Here is a 26,684-nt window from a genome sequence, read left to right on the forward strand (position 1 = left end):
TGCACTGGGAAACAAGGTGGGGGAGACACTGCCAGGAACGCTGGAAGGCCTCAGGGTGGAGGGGACGATTTACGTGGCTCTGAAGGCACTGGGGTGGCAGGAAGGGCGCGGCCGGTCAGAGAGAAGTGGGAGCAGAGCTGGAGAGAGGCTGGAGGCTCTGGAGCACCCCAGGCTGCTGAGGTCTCTGCTCTGGGGGCCCTGCGACTATGGGCCAGCCAGCCCTGCCCTGAGTCCCTGGTCCCAAGGCCAACAGACCAGGTCAACCTCCCAGATCTCCTATGGTGGGTGGAATAGTGTCTCCCAAAATTCACATTTATCCAGAACCTCAGAATATGACCTCATTTGGGAATAGCATCTTTGCAAATGTAATTAGCTAAGATGAGGTCACACTGGATTAGGTGGGCCCTAAATCCAATGACTGGTGTCCTTGGAGAGGAGAGGACACACAGAGACACACAGAGGAAAGAAGGCCACATGAAGACAGAGGTAGAGATTGGAGGGATGAAGCTACAAGCCAAGGAATGCTCAGGATTGTTGGAAGCTACCAGAAGCTGGAAGAGGCAAGGAAGGATTCTTCCCTAGAGCCTTCAGAGGGAGCATGGCTCTACTGACACCTTTTTTTGGACTTCTGGCTTCTAGAACTGTGTGAGAATAAATTTCCATTGTCGTCAGCCACCAAGTTTGTGGTAACGTGTTATAGCAGCCACAGGAAATGAATACACCAGGCTTCCATCCTACCCTCATGTCTCGGCATGAAATCTCAGAGCCCAACTCACAAATCAGGCATATCTGGGTCCACATCTTGCTTATCTCTTCCTGGCTGTGTGCCTGGGAACAAACCCTTTAACCTCTCTGAGCCTCAGTGTCTCTCCCCCGCTATCTGTGAAATAAGAAAGTAGCCTGGCATGTAGCCAGCACCTGTAAACATAAGCGGTTAGGGGTGGGGACTGTAATGCGACACAACCTGGGACAACACCAGCCTGGCACAGATCCCACGGCAGTCACTAGGAAGTCCCTTGTCTCTGAGCACCCATCCCCCGCATCAGCAAATTGAGTTAATAATGATTTTCTTGGCCTTAGCGCAGGGTGGTTGTGAAGATTAAACCAACATGAGATCATGGTCACGAGACTGCTCTGTAAGCACTAAAGGGTTGGGGGACGTAAAGGATTAATAGTAACAATGACAACTTTGTCATCACCCCTTTAGGTCTCGGCTCACATGTCACCTTCTCAGGAGTCTCTGGTCACCTTGTGTAAATTCACACCATGCTTCTGCACCCCTGACCCAGGGATTGCCTCCCCACTTCTCTGCTTGATTTTTCTCCCCATCGCTCAACCACCATCAGGCAAAATACAGATTTTACTTATTTATTTGTTGATTGTCTCTCTCACTAGCATGTCAGCTCCATGAGGGCAGGAATTTGTGTCTCTTTTGTTTACTGCTGCATCCACAAGACACTGGCCTCAAAGCAGGTGCTCAAAAAATATTGGTTGAATGATGGAGTTGTTGTGATAAAGTTGAGGTCTCTTTGTTTTGGAAACTTGAATTCCAGATCCTCTGACACCTGTGTGTGGGACCCTGGGCAAGCCCCTAACCCTCTCTAAGCTTGGTTTGCTCGTCTGTAACATGGGAGTGATGATGGTAGAAGCTTACAGCTGTCCCACAGATACTATTTTTAAAGAAGGAGGCACCGTGCCGGCCACATGGTAAAAATGACGTTGACCTTGACAACCAGCCTTTAGCACTTCCTCTGGGCTGGGCACTGTTGTAAGCACTTTACGTAAATTAGCACGTTGAATCCTTGCTCCCTGCCCTGGGAAGCCAGGGCTGCGTGAGTCCCAGTTTACAGCTGGGGAAGCTGAGGTCCAGAGAGGTTTTAAGGGACTTGCATAAAGTCCCCATGAACGGGAGCTGCTCTTCGCTGAGGACTTACTGTCCCACTGGATGGGCAAGGGGCCAGATCTAGGAGAAAAGTGTCCCTTTAGGGCTTGAGGGCATTTAAGACAGAAGAAGATGCCTGCCCCTGCCCCCAGCTCGGAGACAGCTGCCTGACCCTGATGCCTGCACACTGGGCCGGTTGGTAACCTAAGAAGCTTGATAAAGCATCTAGATAAATCCCCAGGCTATGATGATCTATAACGGGGCTGGGAGGGGAACCAGGCCACCTGAGCACAAGCCCGAGCTCTGCAGAGAACTCGGGGCAGGCAGACCAGGCCCCTGCTGGCTGCTCCCCAGAGAAGGGAGAGGAGCCGGGCAAACACAGCCTCCCTCCGATTTCCAGGTCCTGCTAGAGCCACGCTGCAAATCGAGATTGCCTCCAGTGCACAGTTCTTAATTCATTTAAGAAAATGCATCAGGGAGCACCTTTCGAGCGGGACTGAGATGGAGGGTGAAGGTCCCCAGCACAAAGCCAGGCTTCTCACTGTTCATCCCCACTCGTGTACCAGCTCCTTTGATAACCTCCCTCTGGCAAAGATGCCGCTGGCTTTCTCGTCTCTCAGAGCCCAGCTTCAGCCCCACCTTCAGCCAGAAGTTTTGCTGGAGCCCCTGCCACCTCAGTCTGCACTTCTCCCCCACTTGTGCGCATTGTACTTCTGCTCTAACACTTCCCATTTGCCACATCCCACCACTGTTCACTCAGCACACAGGCACCAAGCACCTAGGACGCGTCAGACCCTGAGCTGGGAATAGGGACATAGAGGTAGGCCCCAGTTCTCCAGATGCGGTGGGGCAGAGGCATAAGTGGCCTGACATCACTAAATTAGAGGAACCAAGACTCTGACAGAAGGGCTGGGAGAGGTGTAAGGATGGAGGCTTTAATTTGCAGGAGGAACAGAACTTTACAAGGTAAAGAAATGAGGAGAGCGAGTCCCAGGTAGAGAGCACAGCAGAGGCAAAGGTGTGGAGGAGGGACAGGGCAACAGGGGCAAAGCAATAGATCCTCAGGGCTGGGGCAGGGGTCATGGGAACAGCAACAGTTCCCATGGGGCTGGGGCCTCACATGCCGTGCCAAGGAGCCTGCCCGCATCAAGACGATGGAGAGCCCTGGGAGGATGTGCCCGATCCCGTCTGAGTTTTGGAAGGTCAAGCTGGGTCAGTCTTCCCCTTAGGCTGGGAGTCCCAGGATCGAGGGAGGAGACTAGCCCATGTGGGGGTGGCCCTCAAGGCCTAGAGTGCAGTGGTGCCAATCAACAGCCTCAGGATGGAGTGGGATGAATGGGATGGATTTGGGTTGGCTTGGATTGCGTCCCACAGAAGTTTAGAAGCTGTGGCCCTGGGGTCTCAGGGCTCCGCTCAGTGCCCAGTGGGACATCCTGGTAGGATAGGGCCAGGAGGCAGGAGGGCTGGGCGTCTTGCTCACCTTGAGGTCCCCGGAGATGTTGGCTCCCGCCAGGATGCCCGTGGCTGAAGGGAAGAAGATGGAAAACATTCCGAAGAAGCTGCCGTCCACGCCCCGCCAGTCAGGCACCAAGTTCTGGGCAAAAATGTCCGCTGGAAAAACAAGGCCTGAGTCAGGGCCTCCTGGAAGGCCTGGGCACCCTCTCTGGGCCCAGCTGGGTGGGCAGGAGGTTCCCATGGCAGCTCCTGGCTGTGGGGGTCAGGGGTGCCAGCCTCCCCATGTAACCGAGCAGGACCCTACGGGGCCTTCCCAGAATTGACCCCCACCCATGTCCTCTGCCTGCCTTTTGTCTGTAGATAAGCTTTAGTCAAAGAATACATTTAATCAGAGAAGTGAGAACATGCAGGAAGAAAACAGTCAAGCAAGACAAAATAATAGTAGCTTAACCATTAAACAAAGTCAAGGACTTTTAGTTCCTCCTCAAGGGCTATAGATAATATTCTGGGCCAGATCCTTTGAGCTGTTTTGCAGCTACTGAAACCCCCATCAGGTGGGAGAAGTTAACTGCGTGCTGCCCACAAGCACGTAGATCCCAGACCAGCTGGAACCAGAAGGCTGATGATGTTGACTCCCGATTACCTCACCACCAGCCAATCAGAAGAATGTCCACCAGCTGATCACACACCCCACACACCCCCCCCCCTCACTCTATCTTTATAAACCTTTCCCTGAAAGCTTTCAGGGAGTCTGGGTCTTTTAAGCACTTGCTGCCCTGGACTCCTTGCTTGACCCTGAAATAAACGCTGCACTTTCCTTCACCACAACCCAGTGTCAGTAGATTGGCTTTACTGCACACGGGTAAGCGGACCCAAGTTTGGTTCGGTAACACCGGTGCCCACAAAATGGGCCAGATTGGTGGGCAGACTGTCCCTGTCCCCAGAGCCACGGGCAGTGGCCCCAACCCGCACGTACCCCGGTAGCTGAAGAAGCCTTTGGAGGCCTTGTCCTCAGAGGGGGGGATCAGTGTCCCAACCAGGTAGTTGGCAAAAGAGACCATGATGACGAGGAAGAAGAGCACCTGGGCCTGGGAGGAAGGGAGCCTGGAGGTCAGACGGTCTGGCTCCGCCTGTTCAGGGAGCCCCAGCAGGGAAGAGCTTGCCCCAGGTCCCTTACTCTCTCATTCATTCATTCATTCACTCATTCAACACCCATTACTCCACAGGCTCTGTTCTAGGAGCTGGCGACATAGCAAGGCTCCTGTCTTGCTGATAAATAAGGAGGATGAATCTAGAGTAAGAACAGGGGGTTTCCCGGGGACTGGGTTGAGGCTACTTTAGCAGGGTGGCCTGAGAAGGTGTCTTCAAGGGTCCTAAAGGAGGAGGATAATGGAGCAGCAGAATGATGGGGGCATAAGCTTGGTGCATTCAAGGAACAGTGGGGAGGTGGTGGAGCTGGAGGTCAGAGCCAGGGGGCGAGAGGCGGGGCGGCCGGCGCCTGGGCTGTGCTGGTCAAGGCTGCCGGCTGTGGCCCAACATCTCTTCCCTTATTTCATGCTGAACCTCTGACTCGGGGCTTGGGATAGGTTCAGATGAAGACCACGTTTCCCCAGCCCCCCTTACAGTGAGGTGTGGCCATGGACCATGTTCCGGCCAACGGGAAGTGAGCAGAAGGAATATGTACAACTTCCAGGCTGGGACAGAAAAGGAAAGGGGAAGGGGATTCTCTCCTTTCCACCCTCTTTCCCCTTCCTGCTGACTGGGCTGTGGACATGGAGGTGGGGGCCGTCATGGGCCAGGTGGATGAGGGCCACACCCCAGGGGTAGAGAGGCCACAGGATGGAAGGCGCCTGAATACCTGGTCCCCAGGGGCCACACACACACACACACACACACACACACACACACACACACACACACACACCTGGACTGTTCCATGAGAGAGAAATGAACGATTCTGGCTTAAGGCCCCCTTCCTTAGGGTCTGTGTCACAGCAGCAGAACTTAAAGCTCATCTGACACACACAAGAGGCAGAACCAAGACTGGGACCAGGTCCCGCGATTCCCGCTTCCGCACTCAACCGTGCCCACATCCCTCCCCAACATCCTGTCCTTACCTTGGACTCCCACTCCATGCCAGCCAGGGAGATGGCCAGCAGCACAGTGACGGTGACCACGCCAACGATGCGGATGTCGTTGGTGGGGTCCACGATGGGCGAGCCGTACTCCTGGGGGAGGTGACAGGCTAGGCTGCGTGCTGCCTCTGAACAGCCCACCCCACCCCCCAGGCTCCTGCACCGTGATTTACCTCATTTATGGTTGCCCTCTCATAGGAAAACACAAACTCAAACTCCTCCCCTGCCCACAAGTCCTCCAAAGCAGCTACTGCATGGGTCTGGACAATTTGGCCCTAAGGGCAACACGCAACCCTGAAGGAGACTTCTGGGGACGGTCTTTATTTGAAGAGATCATCAGAGTCACCCACAATGATCGGACTGTGGCTTTGGTCCCTAAAGGCCAAATTGGGTAGAGGGGCAGGAAGGCCCGGCCCAGAAGGTGTGGAGGAGAATGTGGCAGGCGGCCGGGGCTCTGTCTGCCCGGGGTCCAGCCCCTACCTCACCTGGAGCAAGTCTTGCACGGTCTCTGCGAAGCCCACAGTGTGCATGGCCACACCCACAGCGTTGGCGAAGGCAAAGATGAGGCCGATGGAGCCCCCTAGCTCTGGGCCAAGACTCCGGGAGATGAGGAAGTAGGTGCCACCTATTGGGGACAGAGCCAGGAGCCATGAAACCAGAGGAGTCACCTGGCTGGGGTGGACTTGGGGCAGGCAGAGCTGAGGCTGGGAGGGGGTGAGCATGGGGCCCAGGGGGTTCATGGAGCAGGAGGCAACCAAGGCCATCCCATCACATAGGTGTGGAGAGCCTGCCCGAAGCCTACATCTGGAATCAACAGGGGCAGCCTGGGGTGTCCCTGTCTGGGTGGGGGTGGAGGGTAGGGAGTGGTTCAGAGACCTGTTCTCGGGGTGAATACTCGGGGACCTACACGAGGAGGACCTTGGGGCTGGGGAGGGGCCCACCTGACTTGACCTTGCCGTTGGTGGAGATGGCCGAGATGGAGAGGCCCGTGATGGAGGTCACCGTGACCGAGAGCAGGATGATGATCCAGGTCAGGACTGTGGGGGTGGGCGGGGAGGTGATCGCCCCAAAACTCAGTCAGGGCATTTCTCAGAAGGAGCCATTTGAGGAGCCTGAATCAGCCAACTGATTCACCACATGACCTAAGTCACTTTCCTTCTCTGAGCCTCACTTTTCTCATCTGAAAAATGGGTCTCTGTCTACCTCCTGGTGTATTCTAAATAGCCAGGGAGCTGATAAGCCAACGTGTAAAGAATCATTACGTATGGAAGGGTAGGTATCCTCTCTTAATAATAAAATAAAGTAATAGTTACCACTTGATGAGCACCTCTGGGTGCCAAACCCTGTGCTGTTTTATGTGCATCAGAGGAACCCCACGATAGATCTGTGAGGTGGGGACAGTTATTGCCCCCATTTAACTGATGAGGAAACCAAAGCTCAGAGAGGTTAAAAACTTGTCCAAGGTCACACAGCATGGTACAGAGCTAGCAGCTGGTCTGTCCACAGTGTGAGTTCTTAACCCAGATGCTCTGCAGAAGAAACTTGGCTCCAAGAGGTTAAGGGACTTACTGAGGGCAAACTGAGCCAGGGAGAGCCCCCAGGCCTGCTGACTCCACGTCCAGTGCTCCTTGGCCACACTGCCCTGACCTCTGTAACCCGTGGGCTCTGTAACCCAAGTTCAAGATTGCTCCCGTGGAGCCTGGGAGGACCAGGACCCGGGCGCACCTTCCCCCTGCCCCCCAGAGGCAGCACTCACCAATGCCTGCCTGGGCGGTAATCCAGGGGAGCCGCAGATAGAGGATCACACCCCAGATATTGAGCATGCAACGGATCTGGGAGGAGAGGGGGGTCAGAGGCCACCTGGGGGGGCTGAGTACCCCAAGGCCAAGCACATAAGTCCCTGTCCCCAGTCTTGGCATGGCATCGGGCACCTAGGGGACACCTGGGTTCTTTCCTTGCTTCACCCACTTTAGTGGGTGCCCACTTCAGTGCCTCTCTGGTTCTGTGGGGCAGGGAGGGGAGGGGTACCCAGAGACCCACCTGTCCCTCCCACCACTCTCCTATCCTCCTTCCATCGAGGCCTGAGGATGGGCAGCAAGCATTATCACCCCTCACCCTGCTCCAAGCCCAGGGTCCTGTGTCTGCCAGCCCCATTCATGGCCCAGTGGCCAGCTGTTGGCCCAGAGCCTGGCATTCAGGGGGAACTCAGCAAATGCCAGCTGAGCCAATGCCCTACATACAAGCAGAAATCAGGGCTCAGGTGGCTTTGACTTCAGCTTCCGAATTTAAAGCAAAGCCAGACGCCACAGCTGAGGCTGGAATCCCATGTGGGAGGGGCTGGTGTGGTCTTTGGCCCCAGCCACGTCTTGGGGTGGGGGACATGTGGCATTTACAAGCCCAGGGGGATTTCTTTTTTCTTTCTCTTTTCTTTTTCTTTTTTTTTTTTAAGCCTTTAAAATTTTTTTGAATGTAATTTATTTTAAAAAATTGAGGTATAGTTGATTTACAATATTATATTAGCTTCAGGTATATAACATAGTGATTCAAAATTTTAGGCCTGGGAAATTTCGAAGGCCCTCCATATGCTCTGAGGTACTGAATGGGCCCACACCAGGCTCTGGCCACCACAGTGAGGGAGGGAGACCCAGACTCCGGGGCCTCTGGAGCTAGAGGGGGGTTGACTGTTCAGATGGAGAAAGAGGCACAGCCAAGCAGGCAGTTGGCAGAGTTAAGGTCAGAACCCAGGCTTCCTGCCTCCCAGAGCGGGAAGCTTTCTCCTCGATCTCATGCGATCCCCTCTGTAAAGTGCCATAATGTCTTCCAAAGCCAAGTACATTAGATTGTTTGCTATCTTGGGGTCTAAAACAGCAAACCTTCTCCTTCCCATCGTGGAGAATGAGAAAACAATGTTGTGGATTTGTGTTTAGTACTGCCCTCTGGTGGCTCTTTGGGGAAACACAGTTTCTCTCAACTCCAAGGTGGGCATTCATCCAAGCGCTTTACATCTATTAATTCATTGAATGCTCATCATTTCATAGACGATGAAAGTGAGGCATAGACAGGTTAAGTAACTTGTCTAAGGTCACATGATGACTGAGCAGACAAACAGAGATCTTCCCCAGGGTTAGGTCTCAGTCTGGGAGGTAAACGGAGATCAGGAAGTACAAAAGCAGAGAAAATTTGAGGTCACTAGGCAGAAGGGGAAACTGAGGCCCGGGCTGAGTCTTGGGTCTGCCTTGACTACTAAGGCCCGAGAGTCCAAGCTGAGCCTGAATGGAGCTCTGTCACCCTACCCCCATCCCTGAACATCCCATCCACGCCCCACTCACCATCACCCCCTTGACCCAGCCAAAGCGCACAGGCTCCTCAGGGTTCTTCTCGCCGTTGGTACCTGCCTCATCCTCCACCAGCCCATCGGTCATCTCATGGCTGGGCCGGCTGTCAAAGGCCAGGGCATGCAGGTGGCTGCCTTCCTGCTGGGAGCGCAGAGACCGTGGGTCAGGCAGGCAGGGGTCATGACAATCCAGCTCCCCCGCCTCCCCACCCTCCACCGTCCAGCCTCCCAAGTAGCAAACCAGCAAGCCCCGTCTCTGCTGCAGACCTTTCTTACCCTCCTCTTCCCATCTCCTTTAGGTGAGTGTAAACTCTGTAAACTTCCACTGACTGGGAGCTCATTACCTCTCTGGGCAACCCTAGATTGCTTGACTGGGTTGCCAATGACTGGGCAATGAATATTACATGTGCCCAGAGCTTTACAGCTCCCATACCCGCATTCCATGTGGGCCTCTCAACCCATGAGGAAGACACCTGTTTGTCCCCATGACACAGATGACAGAGCCAAGGCTCAGAGAGGTTAGGTAACTGGCCAAGGTCACACAGCAGGAAGGGCCACTCCTCTGGGACGGTGTTTACCTTGAGGAAGGAGTGCAGGTCGGCCAGCGTGGGCCGGGCCTTTCGGGGCTCGCCGGGCAGGGTGCTGTTGGCATAGTGCTCGTAGGCAGGCACCACATCGATAGTGTTGTAGCCAAAGGTGCGCATGTAGAAGGTGCTGCCGTGGGTCAGGTGGCTGGGGTGGCTGCTCTCATAGGCGGCCGGTGGGGGTGGCTCATCGCCCCCCAGCAACGTGCTGATGGTGAAGCGCCCACTGCACAGAGCATGGTCCCTGGGCATCTCCGACACTGGCAGCTCTGCCATTGTGGCTCTGGGAGTCGGGGGAGGGGGTCAGGGTCGGCGGGGACACGCAGGGTGGCTTTATAGGCTGGGGCCACAGCAGGGAGGAGGCGGAGAGGTTGGCCCAAACCGCCCACAGCTGGCGAGCAAGGTCCCTGGACAGGGTGGGAGGCAGAGCACGTGCCTGATGCTGTCCTACCCACCATCTGATCTTGGAGATAGCAACATGGCCTTGGACTGGGAGCCGGGGCTGGGTCAGCAGAGAAGGGGGGCATGCCCAGCCCCTGCGTCCTAGAGAGGCTCTTCTGAGTTTGGGGGCAGTGGACATCAGCAGCCGGACCCTAGGAAGGAGTGTTCACCAAGAGGATCCTTAGGGACCCTACGAGGGTCCCCAGAGACAGCCTGATGGCCTGAGGACCCACTCCACGCAGGTTCAAAAACCTCTTGTTTCAGTATATGGTATTTAGTTTTATATTTTGTTTATTTAGTATGTTCGAATAGATGAACGGTATGACATTTAAAAAGATACACACACACACACACATATATAAAAGGTTAGTCTCTCTTACTATGAGAGAGGTAGTGTGGTGGCCACCTGATGTGCCACCAGAAAAGAAGCACAACCCCCAGCTGCTGCGAGGGGTCTCAGTGTCAGCTCCTATGGCAATGGCCTTGCCTACGGCTGAGGTCCCCATGGAGCTCTCATCCAATGATAGGTGCGGGATGCAAAGGCCTGATGCCCTGCCCCCAGATCTGAGGAGCCACCCCACCTCCAGAAGTCCCCAGGGTCAGCTGAGGCTTTGTCTACACAGCAGCCCACTCCTCCCTCTGTCCCGTCCTGCTTCCTTCTCTTCTCGCCAGAGGTACTGACCCCAAGAGCTCTACTGGTGAGTGCCCTGCAGGCTCACCTTTGTCTCAGAGTCTGCTTCCTGGGGGTGGGTGGCCTAAAGCTCACAGGAAAACCACTCATCTCTTTGTTATCCCTGCTGCGTTTTGCATCTTTCAGCCGTTCAACTAACAAACCTTATTGACCATCAACCATGTCATGGGTGGAGACAGGAGGCAGGAACACAGACGGCGGGCACAGGCCTACGTTCACAGGGCTGCTGAGTTAGTGGGGGAAACGGACCTGGAAAGAGACCAGCCCTGCTGTGTGAAGAGGGCAGCGATGGGAGAGATGCACATGGAGGAGGGTCAGGGTGGGGACAACCAGGGACAGGACAGACCCCTGACCGGAGTCTGGGAGGACAAGCTGCTCTTCTGAAGGCAGGGGATGGATGGAGGCCTCAAGGCCACCACCAGCCACAGGCCTCTAAGCTTGGCTTATGCCCAGGCTCTGGCCCTCCTCCTGAGGGACACACTTTCTCTATCTCCCTGCCCTGCCTCTCAGACCTGAGCTGGGCTCTCAAAGCTCACCTACGTCCCCAGAGACCAGCTCTGAGATGCTCAGAGCCCCCCGGGGCTCCATGACGTCCATCAGCAAGTCAGCACCAGTGGACTGAGAACTTGCGGGGGGCCTGGCTGGCTTCTGCTGCCCCCTCACTCCTGGTTCAGAGGGGCCCAGGACAGGAGGAAATGCTCAGACTGTGTTAGGGTAGCAACCTGCGTTAGGGAATCACCCCTCTAAGATGAAGTGCTTCAATTGGGGTCCAGGAGCCCCACAAATTTGTAGACAAGTTTTCATACCTAAGTGCATTTTCCTGGAAAGGGGGGCATAAAGTTCATCCAACTTGCTAGAAGACCAGTCCACGGGGGCAGGGATCTGGGCCCATCTTGTTCACTGACATTCCCAAGCAGTTAGAACAGCACAGAGCAGGTCCTCATTAAACGCTTGTTGAATGAGTAACGAAGGGAAGCCAGAACCAAAGAGAGGCTGCCACAGAAACCCTTGGCTGACAGAACTACCCCGGGGGTGGGGATGGGGACAAAGGGTAGGTCCTCGGGGTCCTCCCAGCTCAACCAGGCACAGAGGTGAGCTGAGGACGGCTGGTCCTCGATGATAAACCCCAAAGATTATGATCACTGTGCACTGTTTTGCAAAGTTGATATATTTACTATGTGTTCAATTCTTTAAAAGACTCTTCTCGGGGCTCCCCAGACCCCCAGACTCGCCTACTCCCTCTCCAGGACGTCTGGCCCCTCCTCAGAGAGGCTTCTGTAGGAGGGTGTCCCCAGTCCCAAGCCAGCTGCCAGCACGGGGGAAGGCTCCAAGGTGAGGACTCCAGGGCCAGGACCACAGCTGTGGTCAGTTTTCCGCCTTCTCTGCAGCGCCCTGCCCCATCTGCCAATTACTCCTTCCCTCCCACGGGGCCTCAGGGTAGAGCTTACAGACCTTATCGCCCTCTCCATCTTTAACTGCCACTTGACTGGTGAAAATCACAGCTGCCCAACACCCCCTTATGCTGTCCCTACATACCCTGTACCCGGAGCAGCTGTGGAAAGTTCGTGATTAAGATCTCAGGCGAGGAAGTGGTCAGAGGGACCAAGGCTGGTTTCCAGCAGCACTGGGGCCCCGGCAGAATGAGGGCCCACAGCTTTGCTGGATGACCTTGAGCAAGCCACTTCCTCCCCCTCTACAATTCCCAGGCCTGGGTCAGCTCCAAGGTCCCTTCCAGCCCTGGAGGGGAGCATTTGCTTTTTCGAGAAGCCTTTCCTGTGCCCCCCATACCTGTATGTCTCTGGGTGGGGGGATTTAAGCAGGACCCCTCAAAAGGCTTATCAATAGGACAGTTGAAGGGACTGTTGGAACTCCTTGTCCCAAAGCACAGACGCCAAAGAAAGGGGCTTCCTGCCCTTGGATGGAAGTCCATCCCTTTGAGAAATGCTCACAGAGGCACTCTTCTTGATGGGAGCACCATGTGGGTCACACACGACTCCTGCCTTCCAGGGCTTCAGCTGCCAGGTTGCCCAGAGCCTGTCAGGTCTGAGACCAGGAGTGGAAGTTGGAGGAACCCTGAGTGAAACCCTGGGATTTGGCCTCAGGGGCTGTCAGGCTCCCGTCTCAGTTGTCAGTTTCTCCAGGGCTCTGAGCAAGTCGTTCCCTCAGCCCCCTCTGCCACCACTTAAAAGCCAAATGGAAATGACACCTACATCAGGCTGGCTCTCACTCACTCAAGGGCCCCTGGCTGGGTGACTTAGGGCCCCTGGACTCTCCCGGATCTCGGAGGAGGAAGAATGGGGTATTAAAGGAACAGAAAGACTCAGGAAACTCCCTGGAAGGGAAAACCCCAGGCACAGGGGGCTGAAATGGTGAGGACAGAAGGGCCTGCTGTCTTCACAGCCACTGAGGCACCTAAGCCTTTATGCACCAGGACTGGAACTCACAGCCTAGCCTGGCAGACTAACCAGCAAGGAGATCGCAGCAACTGGCTAGCAGAGGAGGGAGGCTGCCCTGGAGGAGGGGGAGCCTCGAGGGGAGACGTAGGCAAGGATGGAGGGGGTTCTGGGTCATGGGGGCTTGGGAAGGCGCGGTCAGTGGGAGGGACCAGGTGGTGGGACTGGAGCTCACAGTGCCATGGTGGGCGGGGGAGGGAAGAAATGGTGGGAGATGAGGCTGAAAGTGGTCTGATTGTTTCTTCAGTCACTCGCATTTATTGAGTGCCTACTGCATACCATACCCTGTGCTAGGTAAGGAAGGCACCACGGGGAACAAGACAAAGGCCCTGCCCTCCTGGAGCTCACATTCTAGTGGAAGAGACAGACAAGCAGTAAACAAGCAATCATCATGGTACATTCAGTGATAAGTGCTATGAAGAAAACAACGCTTTTTTTTTTTTTTTTAAAGGAGGAGCATTTAGGCCTCTCTGAGAATGAGAATTTTGAGCTGAGATCCAACAATAAGGAGGAGACACCCATAAGTGAGCAGGTGTGAGCACAGGGGTTCCAGAAAGAGGAGAGAGCATGTGCAAAGGCTCTGGGGTAGGAGTGTGGCTGGGGATTCAAGATGGCAAGGAGGCCAGGATGGCAGGAGCCAAGGGACTGAGGAGATGGGTTTGAGACATGGAAGGGGGGACACCAGGCCTTATAAGCCAGGGTTAGAAGTTGCACGTTCTATTATATGATGGTCAGATTTATATTTTTCAAAGTTCACTTTGGTCATTGTGTGGAGATTGGATGGAGGGAGGCAAGGGCAAAGCACGACTAGTGGGGCCACTGTGGGTGCATGAAGGTGGTGGCCGGGCCGGGGAGTAGATGTGGATGGCAGGGTGGTGAGAAGTGTTGGGAGTTGAGATATATTCTGAAGGCAGAGCCGATAGAACCAGCACACGGATTCATGTAGGACAGGAGTTGGAGAGAAGAGGGGAACAGGGAGGACTCTATGGGGGAAATGTGGTGTCATTTTTGAGTAGGGACACCTGGCAAGGAGGGCCTTGAATGCCAGGGTAGGAGACTGGCCTTTGTCCTGGGGGATCAGATCTCATCTGTTTCTGGAAAGCTGGTGGGGAGCATAGTGGGGTGGTGAGCAGTGCCAGGAAAAAAGAACAGGGCCAGGGAGGGCCAGGAGGGGCTCTGGTGACAGTCAGGCAGAACAGACAACTGCACAGCTCTGAGCCCTCGGGCTCATCCCTGACTGCACACAACACTCAACCATCTCACTGGGGCCTCTGACAAATGCTGACTCCCCCACTGGAGATGCTATGGGCCTGGGGCCGAAAAGGGGGTGAGGGGCCGGCATCAGTATTCTTAGAAATCTCCCCAGGTGGAACTGGGCAGTCAGGCTGAGACCCAGTGGGCTAAAGAGAACAATCTTTCACACGCAGACTGCCCACCCCCACACCAACCCCCGCCCCAACCCCACGTCCACATCCGCCCCGGTCCCACGAGGCTCGCCTGGAGAGGATGGGTATGATGCAACCCTGGTGTCGTGAAATAGCCGGGTAAGAGGATGCGCTGCTCGTCGGCCTGATTCACAACACCAGCTGCAGCAACGATACCAGAACTCGGCGAGCTTCCTCCTCTGGATGTGGCTCCGAGGGTTTGAGGCAGTGATGACAAGCCTGGGCAAACATCCTCCCCGACCGATGGCTGCCCTGGGCCAGCACCATGCAGAGGCCCAGGGCTGCAAATGATGGAGGCTGGGTCCCTGCCCACAGGGGGGGCGCACAGACTTGATGGTAGTGAGGAAGTGGGGAGCAGACACAAAACCCTGTATACAGTGTAGGGGGAAGGGCAACAATGGAGGTGTCTGGCACTGGAGAGGTCTGGGAAGCCAGAGGCTGACTGCAACCTCTGCAAGCAATCAGGACCAAGAAAACTGAGATTTCTCTTGAGCCTTGCAAACCACATAAGTGTGTCTATTGCAATCCTGGTCCTTCTCTCCGGACAGTGTTACAGCAGTTGAACACTGAAGTACCTTGAAGCTACTGGCAGCTAAAGCAAAAGGGAAACATGTTTGATGATTAAGATATTTTCATTGTTAAAGGAACAACTCCTGGTTCCTTTTTCTTCACGGTTAGACTTGCTTTTTTAAAAAAGTCTTTTTAGCCAACATTCATTCCACAGTAATTGTAGGTATTAATAATGTATTAGACACAGCCTGGCTGTTTTGGAGGATACACAGAAGGACAGGGCACAGTGTCCTCAAGTAGCATATAGTTCCTCAGAGGAGGTAACGACCACAACAGCCACAACCCAAGGCCCAAAGGCAGAAATCCCTGATAAAATGCTACATGGGTTCAGAGAAGGGATGACTTCCTCTGGCTGGGGTAATGATGGAGTGGGATGTATGAAGTAGCACAGTTAGAATAACGGCAAAAAGAGATAAGCAAACATTTAAGGCAGGAGAGTGCCATGTGTTAGCTTGGAGCTTCCTGGCAGCCAAGGCAAAAAGTAGAATTATAATCAGTAGTCACTATCTGATAAAAAGAGATTTCACTTTTTTTCCCCCTCTTCCTCTTCTCATAAAGAAAATAAATCTCCATCAACCCTTGACCCCTCCACCCAAACTTGGAAAAGATCCCAAAACAAGGGTGGCTTGAGCTCATTCCTGCTGCATCAACACAAACTGAAGCAGTGATTCTAACAGAAATTCGGTCCTATAGTCACAGGCATGACCATGTGCTCTTCCCCCTGATGACTCAGCCTATGTGCTCTCCAAGAGACCAAGGAGCCAAACCCATTGTTTCTCCTAGCCCCAGCTTTTCACTTTTAAATACACCTTCAGTTTTTCTAACTTTCCTGTAAACCTTTTTGTCTTTCTTGAAAAAAATAGAGGAAAAACATGGTCATTCTGCTCGATTTTGAACTCCACAGTGCATTCCTAATCAGAATACTCCTTAATGGCAGCTTTTGGAGCTCAGGAGCCTCTGACCTGATACTGGAGCTGGGGCCAGGGGACCTAGAATAAAGGAACTGCTTTAAAAGCTCAGCTTCCCCCACCCCATCGCCCAAATTGGGTCCAGCCCTAGACACATGGAGGGAGTGGGAAGGATAAGAGTCAAAGGAGGCCTGGACCTGGCTCTGCACCACCTACCTCATGACCTCAGGCCTGTGTGCCTTAGTTTCATCATCTGCCAAATGGATAATTCTTCTCAATGAGTGTTTTGATGATCGAGAGAGGGAACTTGTGAAAGAAGCATTTCAGAGGACATTAATATTGCTCTGCAAATATGTGTGTGTGTGTGTGTGTGTGTGTGTGTGTGTGTGTGTGTGTGTATTCCGCCCCCCACCCTTCCCCCAGCTCTTTAGCTACCAGAAAAGAAAGGTGGGGGTGGGGGAAGAAACCAACTCATTCTTGACTATTTAAGGCAATGCTTTTTGGTAAGGGCAGGCACTAAAATTTATTAACAAACAAACAAAAAAGTTAGGGCATTAGGAGGAGTCGCGGGGAAGGGTTGCTTGGGATCAGAAGGTGGAAACCCAAAGGGAGTTGGGTTTGGTCATTTGCATTCATCACAACTTGGGCTTCGACAGGGCAAATGTCCAGAGGATCCCAGAAGCCCAGAGAGAGGGTCTCCCCCATCATCTTGTTGCCCCTTTACCAGACACTTGAAATAAGCTACTGACCTCCTTAATATATATCCCAAACGATCTTCTGCCGGTGGTCACCAAGGGTTCAGCTGCAAGATGACACTTGCCATCCGGAATGCATTTGTGCTAAAGTGGGGAAGGGGCTGGATCCAAAGGGAGTCTGCCCTCCAGACGCGGTCCCTCTGGCTGGGTGCGAGTCCCCAGGGTATGGAGCCCTACAGCAGGAAGTCCGAGGGGCTTCACGTGGAGCGGGAATCGAGTCCTCACTCCCAGCAAGCTTCGTTAGCAGCAGCACTGAGTGCTGGAGAGGCTCAGGACAAGCCCGGCAAGGCCTGTACCTGCCAAAGGTGGATGCGGGAAGGCTGGGGGCAGGTGGACACTAGGAAAGAACACCTCTGATGAGGGCCCAGGGATTCGGCCAGAGTTGTCAGATGGTCATTCACTTGTGATTTCCTGGGAAATGGACACTGCGGTCCCTGCCACCCCCCCCCCCGCCCCCTCAGTAATGCATTTCAACTGGTGTCATCTTTACTGATTAACCATCAACATCAAAAACCATCCTAGACAACTAGCTTTGACCTTGGTGGGTACACAATGGGCAAGTTGACCCAATGGGCCCTAACTAGTTAGAATTTTCATCTTCCTATTTAGTGTATCTCTGACAATCTATGATTTATTGAAAGTCCCCGTTGAGGAAGGTGGGGGGAGTCCACATTTAGAGGGGCCTACTTCACTCCCTTCTTCTTCAGAACAATGGTCTTGACCCTGTTCTTGACCCAGGACATGAAAATCACCTGGGGAACTTTAAAAAACCAGTCAGCGCCTAGGCCCCTCTCCAGACCAATTAAGTCAGAAACTCAGGGGGCAGGGGCTTGGAAGCCAGTAGTTTTAAGAGCTCCCCAGGTGATCCTAATCGCTATCCAGGGTTGAGAATGGCAGAGCTGGGGCTATAAGCTTGAGAAAGATGTGTTGATTAAGGCTGTGCACAGCACAAAATCTGGCTTTTCTTGATAAAGGTAATGCTGATTTAGGGTTCTTAAAAATAATCTTTCATGTTGTAAAAGGATTTTAAAGAGCTCTTTTATCCTGGGTAGACTCATGAATATATAAGCAGGTTATCAGCCCTTTGCTTGAATTCACTGCCTAAGGCCAACAGACAGCTTTACAGTTATTGATTTGTAAGACAAGTGTGTGTCCCCAAATGAGACCACCCCTCATCACTCTGCCTGATGGACCACACACCCCAGGTGCAAACCCCACATACTCACCTCTTGGACAAGGTGGATGCCCCACAATCAGGTTTCTGCTCAGCCAGGAAGGGCTGCACATGAGGCCTGTGACCTCCGGCAGTTCTCCACCTGGTTCCAAGGCCCCTCAACTCACCTGAGTCCTGCTGTTTCCCCAGCTTCAAGGTCATAGGAGAGATTAACAGCTGCATGAGACTGCTGGGGTCTAGTGGGGAGCTGGAGTGGAGCTCACTGTATCATTCTGGGATGGCTGGGTGGCCACACCCAAACCACGCTGGCCCCCCACCCCACCCACCCCTCTGCGGTCTGGATCCTGGTCAAGTGCAGATGGCTCCTGCATCCCCCAGCCACAGGAAATCTGATCTTCTTTATCTAGCCCTTCCTTGTGACATTTCCTAAGGCTTCCTATTTTATTATAGTGTCTGTGCGCACGCACACACCTGCTTATCTCTTCTCCCCGCCTACCACACCACACCATGAGCTTACAAAAGCAGGAAATGCAACTCGGTCTCACCTAGGAAGAAGCCTTTTGCTGTTGGTCTCACCTCAGTAAAAGGTAAGCTTCTTGAAGGCAGGGATGTCAATTCATTTCACCACTGTGTCCTAGAACAATGCCTGGCACAGGATAGATGCTCAAACATTTGTTGAACTGCATTCTTCAATCAGCGGTCACTGAATCAACAGGAATCACAACTTGAACTTGACATGCCAACGTTGGTCCCCTTGTAGCAAATTTTTGGCTTACTAATTTTAAACTAAATTTGTCTCTTGCAAAAAACAAAAAGATTGCCATCCCTGGGGTGGGGGTAATTGAGTCCACCCTGCACCCATGTGAAAAACCTGTTGTGAAGTGCAGAAGCCAAATGGTAGAGGACATACCTATAGCCCTAGAGACCCATCTAAACAACGCTGGGAGTAGGGTGGCCAAAATTAACCTTTATTGAGGGCCCACAGTATGTCAGGCAATAGGTAGGTGATTTCTATAAATTAACCTCATATTCCCATTAGCCTGATGGAATATGATTGGTATCCCTGCTTTACATCTGAGCAATCTAGTTCTAAGCAGTCAAACGACTTGCCCTCAGTCACATGATTACCAGATGGTGAAATAGTGATTTTAGCCCAACTTTCAGACCAGCTCCAAGGCTTGTGGCGTCTCTTGAAAATGCCAGGCCCTGAGGCCTGGTGCGCTTGTTCCATTCAGGGCTCTGTGCTTGGAGAGCCTTCAGTCTTGGGCTGGCCCCTCAATATTCATTTCCTTTTCCTCCCCCCGACCCCCACTGTTGCTGAGCTCTTTCCTTTCAGAATTTAGTTTTCAAAGAAGTCTCGAATGGGGCTTCCCTGATGGTGCAGTGGTTGAGAGTCCGCCTGCCGATGCAGGGGACACGGGTTCGTGCCGCGGTCCGGGAAGATCCCACATGCCGCGGACTGGCTGGGCCCGTGAGCCATGGCCGCTGAGCCTGCGCGTCCGGAGCCTGCGCTCCGCAACAGGAGAGGCCCACATACCGCAAAAAAAAAAAAAGAAGTCTCGAAATCTTTCTTAGGCCTTTTGTGCTTTCTAAAGCTAATAATCGCTGCCAGCCACCAGAGGGCCACATCCCAAACATTCATATTTAGGGAATCAAAATGCCCTTTTGGGTTTGGTTTAATTTTCCTAAAAATACAAGCCAGCTGATGTGTGTGGCTGACCAGTATGAAAGCTCACCCAGGGACCCACTCTGAGTGCAAGAGGGTCAGCCGGGTGGTGAAGGTGATGCCTCTGGGCCGGCACTGTTTGGGGGGAGGCATTTGCAGCAACTGGGCAGAGGGGCTCTCCAGCCGACCTCCCTGAGGAAAATGTCTTACCCCAGCAACAGCACCGCCGGCATGCAGCTCTCCTGGGCTCTGGGGCCTCACTGCCCACCATCAGTCCTCATACTTCTCTGTGGCTGTGTGCTTCCCGGGGCTTCTATGGAAATCTGGCTGTTCCAAGGGAATGGCTAAAGCACCCCTCATTTGGGGTGACCAGTGGCCCTAACCTTGTCCTCTTTCCTCGTGGGTGGCATTTTAAAGGTTTTAACTAGGACTCCGCTGAAAAGCTTCTAGCTCTGAGATCTGGGTAAACGGGGCTACGCTTTACTGCAGCAGCCAGCTCTCCACCTGCCCCCAGCCCCTTGACAGATTCCCCTCTCCAGCCACCGGCTCTTGCCAGCCCCTGCTCCAGGAGGTGCTGCAGAGCGTGGAAGAGACCAAGCCCTACATGGGGTGGGCCCTACATGGGCACTTGTCTGAGGCCCAGATTTCCAGGTGATTCATCAGGAAGTGGCCTCACATAGGTCGCAGGGGCCAAAACAAGCTGAGGGCCCCCAGGCAAAGGGAATGGGCTGAAGCTCTTCCATGTGGCTCCTTCAAGGAAAGAGTATCCTGCCACCAGGCAGCTAGAGCCTGTCTCTTCGTTAGGGCCAGGTCTCCCAGGTGGAGAGAAATGAAGACCCCCTACCTCCTCAGCCATTTGCACATCCCCAGGCAGAAGCCCAAACCCCAGACCCTGCCCAGATACTGCCCAAGAGAGCAGGGGACAACTGTCCTGTGACCAGGCCCAAGTCTCTCCCACCATTGAAACAATCTTGCATCCCCTTCCCAAGGCCAATAACTGGCTATTGACCCCCATTTAAAATGCTTTCCACTGAGAGCCCAGTGTCAATGGTCACAGAGCTCCAACAGCTCCTAGCCCCAGAATGTATGCCACATGCTGGGTCACCATCAAAATACTCTGGATCTATTGTCCCACCACACCTCCAGCCAGACCGACCTCCCTCAGATCCCTAGCCAGGGGACTGAACTCTGAGGCTGGTGAGGGGAGAGCAAGACTTCGGAGCTGGGATGGGAGTCCTGTACTTACAGAAACCTGTGGGGACTTCGAGGACCCAGGGGCTCGGCAGGCCTTAGCCTTCCTTGCAGGGAGTGGAGAAGGGGCCAGTCCCAGTCACCCCCAGAGGCTGGGAAGAGGCACTTCTGCTGCCTTCCAAGGAGCCCCAGGCTGTGCCTCAGTTAAGGACATTCCCAGGAAAGGAGGCCTGAGAGAGGTTTCTGCTCCACTGAAGGACTGAACAAAGGGGCACATGACACTTAGGGAGAACATTCCGGAAATTTACTGGCTACGGACAGGGGTGGTGGTGAAGGAACCATCCTAAACAGAGTAAATGCAGAAGTTACTGTACAGGAAGGAACGTGAGAAAACATATACCGACTCTCTCCCACCCTGCCCCTTCTCCCCACAAATAGCACACAGAGCGACAACGTCAGCAAAGCAAAGATGAAAGGAAAATAATCAGTCAACCAAACAAAGCAAAGAATTCTCCCCTCCCACATCTCTAATCAAAGTTACTGATCAAGTGAGAAAAGGCTGTACTTTGCTTCCTTGCTCTTTTTATAAGATACACATTTGAAATTCCTGACGGAAAAATACCCAGTAGAAGCTAGCAGCTGAGGTCAATGGGGGCCCACACTCATGCAACTCAGTCAGCCTGCCTGGCTCTTCAGAACTGAATTCCCCTTACTGCCCTCTCTCCAGTGACTTCATATCTCACTGTCATTTCCGCTGCCGACAGAGGCACAAACAGTGCAACAAATCAGGGTAATCCAATGTAGCTGGAGAGCTACTGGCAGCCTGTACCAAGCCTGGAAGCCTCTACGCAGCAGATGCCAGCAGAGGCCAGCCTGAATAAGGCAGTCAGAAAAAACTGGGACAAACTTATACTAAGAACTTATTCACTGTTTATCTGAAATTCAAATTTAACCAGGTGTCCTGTACTTTTATTTGCTAAATCCGGGGCAGATGAAGGGGCCTTAGCTGCAGGCCGTGCCAGCCCTGGATGCCACCTGAGAGCCTGCCTAGGTCAGCTCTGCTGCGGCCAGCCAAGAGGCTACAGTATGTCTGTTTCTCTGTTAGAAGTCGCCTCTGGGATCACGGGCTCCCCTCTTTCCTGTTCAAACAGAAGCTACTGTCTGAGGCAAACTCTTTTGCCCTCTCCATCCTAAGAAACAGATTCTCAAGGACCCCAAGGGCAAAGGCAACAGGGCATATAGAGTATGCCAATATGCAATGCTGGGCTTCTGCCAGCCCCTCAACCTTTTATTTATTTTTTTAAAGGTCTGGCCTTTATCATTGTTAACAGTAAATCAAATGTCCACCCCTTCTTCTCAATGTTTCCCTACAGACTGTGCAGCTCTGCAAGTTTCCTTCTTTGAAGGATCAGCCCTGTTTTATCTAACCCCAGGAGACACTCCCCTTTACCTTCTTTCAGACTGAATGCCTGTTAAAGGCCCCTAAGTCTGAATCCAGGCATGTGGAGCTGGTACAGAGGACGTGGGGAGGGGGCTGGCACAGGAGGCTGAAGCAAAGAATCTGCTCATTCAAACCTTTGCTGAGTGAGCCATCGTGGGCTAAATACCTAGGAGAGGGCACACGGAAGCTATTTCAAAAATCGAGATTAGGACAAAGAATTTTCCTCCCTTCCTGGGTTAGCCACTTATAACCAACAGTATTTCCACTTAGATGATCCTGGCAGAAAAAGGAAAGAAAGAGCCCACTTAGACATCTGAACAACTCTGGGATGGGGACTTGATGACCTGGCTATCCCCAGCTACCTAGCACAGCCCAGCACATGCAGGACTGTAACTGCTGAACTGAACTTAGGCTGACACATCAACACACAGGCCTGTTTAGGCAGGCCCTCCCTGAGCTATAGCCAGTCACAACAGTTACATGTATAACAAGGCAAGGAGAAGCACTGATCACTTGAAAATAATTTTGGAAACATTTTAGTTAGTGGTTTTAAGCTTTTTTCCACCAATCCTTTTTAGTTAGAAACAAGTGGCAAGACATTTATTTCCCTCCTGTCCCTGTCCTGTGAGGGATACTAGTATACTATGAAGCTGTCAAAAGATGGGCCGGAGATAGGTGACTTCTGAATTCAACCTACAAAGGATGAAGAACAGGGGACCATCCAGGACCTCAAAACAGCCTCATTTTCCTGCAGGGAGCTACACAATTTCCGCTTAATGAGTTGCTGACTTCCTCCTGATATTCCTGAAATGCAGGCACAAAAGCCTTTTTTTTACTGATATAAAATGAGCATCTTGAACAATACCATAAAGTGCACATCTCCATTAGGAATTTTATAACGTTTTCTCCCAATTTGCTGGACACAGGGCTCAGTCAATCTCTATGACTGACTGAGGCTAAGTGAGAGTCCAGGCAGGCTGGTGACTGCCAGCACTCTGGTGGGCCTGGGACAATGCCCCAGCTTGGGGTTTTATTCAGCGTTTGGCATGCCCGAGTCACTTTCTGAGTGACATAATGGAAATGTGGCAGTGATGTGAACTACCTAATGAGCTAGACAAAGGTTCAGATGCCTAATGGAGAAACAATGATTGTGGGGATCAGTGTAAAGCAGTAGGATGTTGGCACATCTGCACGTTATAGTTAAATTAAGTATTAAAGCTTTGGCCAAAACAGTTCACTCAAACAGAGCGGGCAGGGGTGAGAATCCAAAGAGTAAATGCTCCTCAATTTTTTCCCCCTCTATATCAGCAAGTGCGGGATTCTGTGGGAAAGTCTATAGTACTGTTCTTCAAGTAACCTAAACCCTAGAATTTAAATGATTCATCAAAAGAATAACAATAGTGGCTGCTCTACTGCCATTACAAGTCCCTAATTAGACTGTAAGTTATTGGAGGGCAGGAGCAGGGCCTACATTCTGGCTTCAGTGTGCGTGGGCATCTCCTGCTCTTTGATGAACGCATCCAGCTCAGGAGTGATAAAACCAAAGGATTCGCGCTCTGAGAGCTCACTAGTTCCACTTGTTTTCCCTTAGAAGTTAGGCGGCCACGGTTGTTTTAAAAAAAAAAAAAAAATCAAAGGAACAGAGTCCATGTAATCAAATCCCTAGGCCTCTGAAAGGGACTCAGATCAAGTCAGTACATCCCTCTGAGTGTCTCAGTGAGTTTATTATGAGCCACTCGGAGGCAGGCACTGACCCTGTCAGCCTCCAAGTACCCTTGATTTTGTTAGAAAGATTGGAATCTCATCCTGGGAAGATGAAAGACTACCAGGACCACTTTCTCTCAGTTTCTCTGGGTAAATGGTGAAATCATGGACCAGTATCAAGGGAAAGGATTTAGCTCCCTGACCGAGTGAGCTAAGGATGACTTTTAACCTAATAATCTATCACAGGACCATGATTTCTGGCCACAAGCTGTAACCATGAGTACACGGGAACCTGTTAGATGCTGTGGCCTTCTAAACTTGGCCTCATGTCTCCTGCATCTCTGCACCCAGCAGGCCTTGCTTTACCACAGAATCCGTCGACAGGACAAGCCCTGGGTTTGCTCCATGAGCCTGGCCCAGCCCTTCTGGTATGAACCAAGTTACCTTATTTCTCCTATAAATGTCTCTCGCTACGCAAGTTCTCAAATGCCAACCAGGGACTGCATTCCTCTCAACTCCACCCAGCACCCCCTTCAGGGAAGCTTTCCTCTCCCTTCTGTCCAAGGGTAGAGGACCTCATACCCCTCTGCAGGGCTCACGTGCAGCTCTCCTATTTGGAGCTGGCAGAACTGCATGATGCAAGGAAAGGCAAATTCACAATTAATTCTCACAATGAGAATGATGAACAAGAGGTGAGCCAGGGAGCAAATACATATTTAAACACCTTGCGCCTTCTCTCCTTTATGACACTGTTATATTTCTATCTACAAGATCTAGTATCAAAAAAGAAAAGAACCCTAAATCAAACTTTATGAAAAGTCCTCAGAATACTCTTTTTAAGGCACTGTTAAAGCAAATTGTTTGCTTTGTTTAAAATATAATCAACACATATAAATTGGGCACAACTTGCTAAATCAAGTCCCCTGCCGTGCTTGCGTTCTGAGACTTTCTTAGTAAAGCCCAATCGAAGGCGAATAGATGGGACTAGAGGAGGGAGACAGCCCCTTAGGCTACATCCTTGATAGATATAAGGGGACCCAACTGATGAACAGCAGATGGCCCCATTATCTATCTATTAGCTCTTTACTACAAGGAAAGGCCAACAATTAGTATTTTTATAACCAGAGGATTGTGAGGGTAACCATGCCCTGTGACAAGAGAGAGTTTCCTCCCTAGAAGCAAAAAAGTACCTTTGGAGACTCTGGGGATCTTAACATCCTCCTGGGAGAGCCCGCCTCAGGAGCAGTCCATAAAACCGGTAGAGCCGACCATACCCAATTTCTCGTAGCCCCAGCTGGTCCATTCAGGAACAAACACTCGTCCTCACGTCCTCTCTAGTTTAGTCCAAGGCTTCGGGAGAAACAGGGCCAATGATGGGGGACAACCTCTGCTCAGGGACCACACATCCACGGTGCTGATGCCCAATGTAATGAGACCCATGAGCCGGCCCGGCCAACTGGCTTCATGAGTGGGAAAGGGAAGGAGAGGGGAAGCCGTCCAAGCAGAAGAACCAAGCACCAGAGAAGGGAAAAGAGGGGCTTAGGAGTCATCTTGAAGAGGAGAGCACACAAGGCCAAGCAGTCGCCTCGCAGTGCTGCAGCTACAGAGGGCTCCCAGGTTTGCCCTCCCTCGAGCTCCAGCTGAGACCCCGGCAAGGTTCATTTACTAGGCTATCGTTTCCTAGGCCTATGTTTTCATCTCCAGTGGGATTTCAACAGAACAGCAAACCAAATAATTTGGAGGATGGTCTTGGACCCCCGGACGCCAAGGCCCACCTTGGTGAGGTAAGAGGGAAGAGGACATGGAGTGCTTGGTATTTCACACACAAATCTTAACTTACCAAGGCTGAGACTGGCTTTCACATTCAAATAAAAATGTGAAAAGCAAACTGTGACCCTGCTACAGGGAATGTTATATCTAAATAAAAGCAACTCCCAAAGGCTTCATTTCCTTGCTCATTTTGGGTGAATTTTTAATCATTTAAGGTCAACTTTAACCAAATCACAGATGCCTATATAAGCCTATACTTTTCTGGCCCAAGCACTAGTGAAGACATTTACTCCCACACAAATAAAAATTTGAACAAAATTTCAAAGGAAAAACAAAACAAAACAATGAAAATAAAAGAATGTGAAAAGAAATACAAATCAAAGAAATTTATTGGTGTTGACAAATATACATAATACAAAAAAACAAAACAAAACTAACACAACAGAAACAAAACCAGAAACTCCCCCCACCCTGGCAGGCCCACAGGCCTGAGGTACTGACAGCGAGCAGCCCCAGGAGCCCCTTGGAGCATCGCACTTAATTCATGAGGACCTCCATCTGCACCAGCCTTGCGTTGGTGTCCCCAGATGTCCGGTAGGGTATCATCCCAGCAAAGGTAATCAGGGCTCGGGCTTGGCTGCGGAGTTGCTGAGAGAAAGGGGAAGAAGAGAAGAAATCCAGTTAACTTCTGGGTCAGGGCACTGTCCTGAGAACCACCACCCCGGCCTTCCATTTTCTACCCCTTGGGGTCAGGGCAGATTCCCGGTGGGTGGATGACAGTCTCACCCTCCACCATCATGTTCCTCCAGCATGGTGCAGAGTTAGCAAAGCTCGGCTGCTGGGGCCTCAGTTCCAAAGCCCTTCTGCTTAACAAAAGATGGACGGGTGTGCCGGGCAAGCTGCCTCACCTGACACGTCTGACCAGCTGCTGACACGGCCCTGTGCTTCAGATTGCCTGCTCTACTTCTCTGAGCCTCTCTCTCTCTCCTGGCTGGTTTCTGTCCAACTGTTACCATGGGGTCCTAAGTTTCTTTCTAGGACCCTCGTGAAGCACCTGCACTACCAGAGGCAACAGTCGTGCATAA

At 52.3% G+C, this 26,684-nt stretch overlaps 2 protein-coding genes across 2 annotated transcripts in view; both read right to left on the reverse strand.

Moving 5' to 3' along the window:
• Positions 1–9,853, reverse strand: part of SLC12A3 (solute carrier family 12 member 3) — a 36,972-nt gene extending 27,119 nt beyond the window's left edge. The window contains exons 1-8 of the mRNA XM_033845122.1: positions 9,385–9,853; positions 8,802–8,948; positions 7,229–7,304; positions 6,414–6,509; positions 5,958–6,097; positions 5,455–5,565; positions 4,314–4,425; positions 3,363–3,493 (exon numbers count right to left, since the gene is read on the reverse strand). Coding sequence (XP_033701013.1) covers positions 3,363–3,493; positions 4,314–4,425; positions 5,455–5,565; positions 5,958–6,097; positions 6,414–6,509; positions 7,229–7,304; positions 8,802–8,948; positions 9,385–9,666 — 1,095 coding nt within the window. The 5' untranslated portion in view covers positions 9,667–9,853. The remainder of the gene's footprint in view (positions 1–3,362; positions 3,494–4,313; positions 4,426–5,454; positions 5,566–5,957; positions 6,098–6,413; positions 6,510–7,228; positions 7,305–8,801; positions 8,949–9,384) is intronic.
• A 16,117-nt stretch (positions 9,854–25,970) lies between these two features.
• NUP93 (nucleoporin 93) overlaps positions 25,971–26,684 on the reverse strand; it is a 102,952-nt gene continuing 102,238 nt past the window's right edge. The window contains exon 21 of the mRNA XM_019935789.3: positions 25,971–26,247. Within this exon, the coding sequence (XP_019791348.2) occupies positions 26,137–26,247 (111 nt within the window). The 3' untranslated portion in view covers positions 25,971–26,136. The remainder of the gene's footprint in view (positions 26,248–26,684) is intronic.

Source organism: Tursiops truncatus, chromosome 19 (genome assembly GCF_011762595.2).
Source record: "Tursiops truncatus isolate mTurTru1 chromosome 19, mTurTru1.mat.Y, whole genome shotgun sequence".
Classification (NCBI taxonomy): Eukaryota; Metazoa; Chordata; class Mammalia; order Artiodactyla; family Delphinidae; genus Tursiops; species Tursiops truncatus.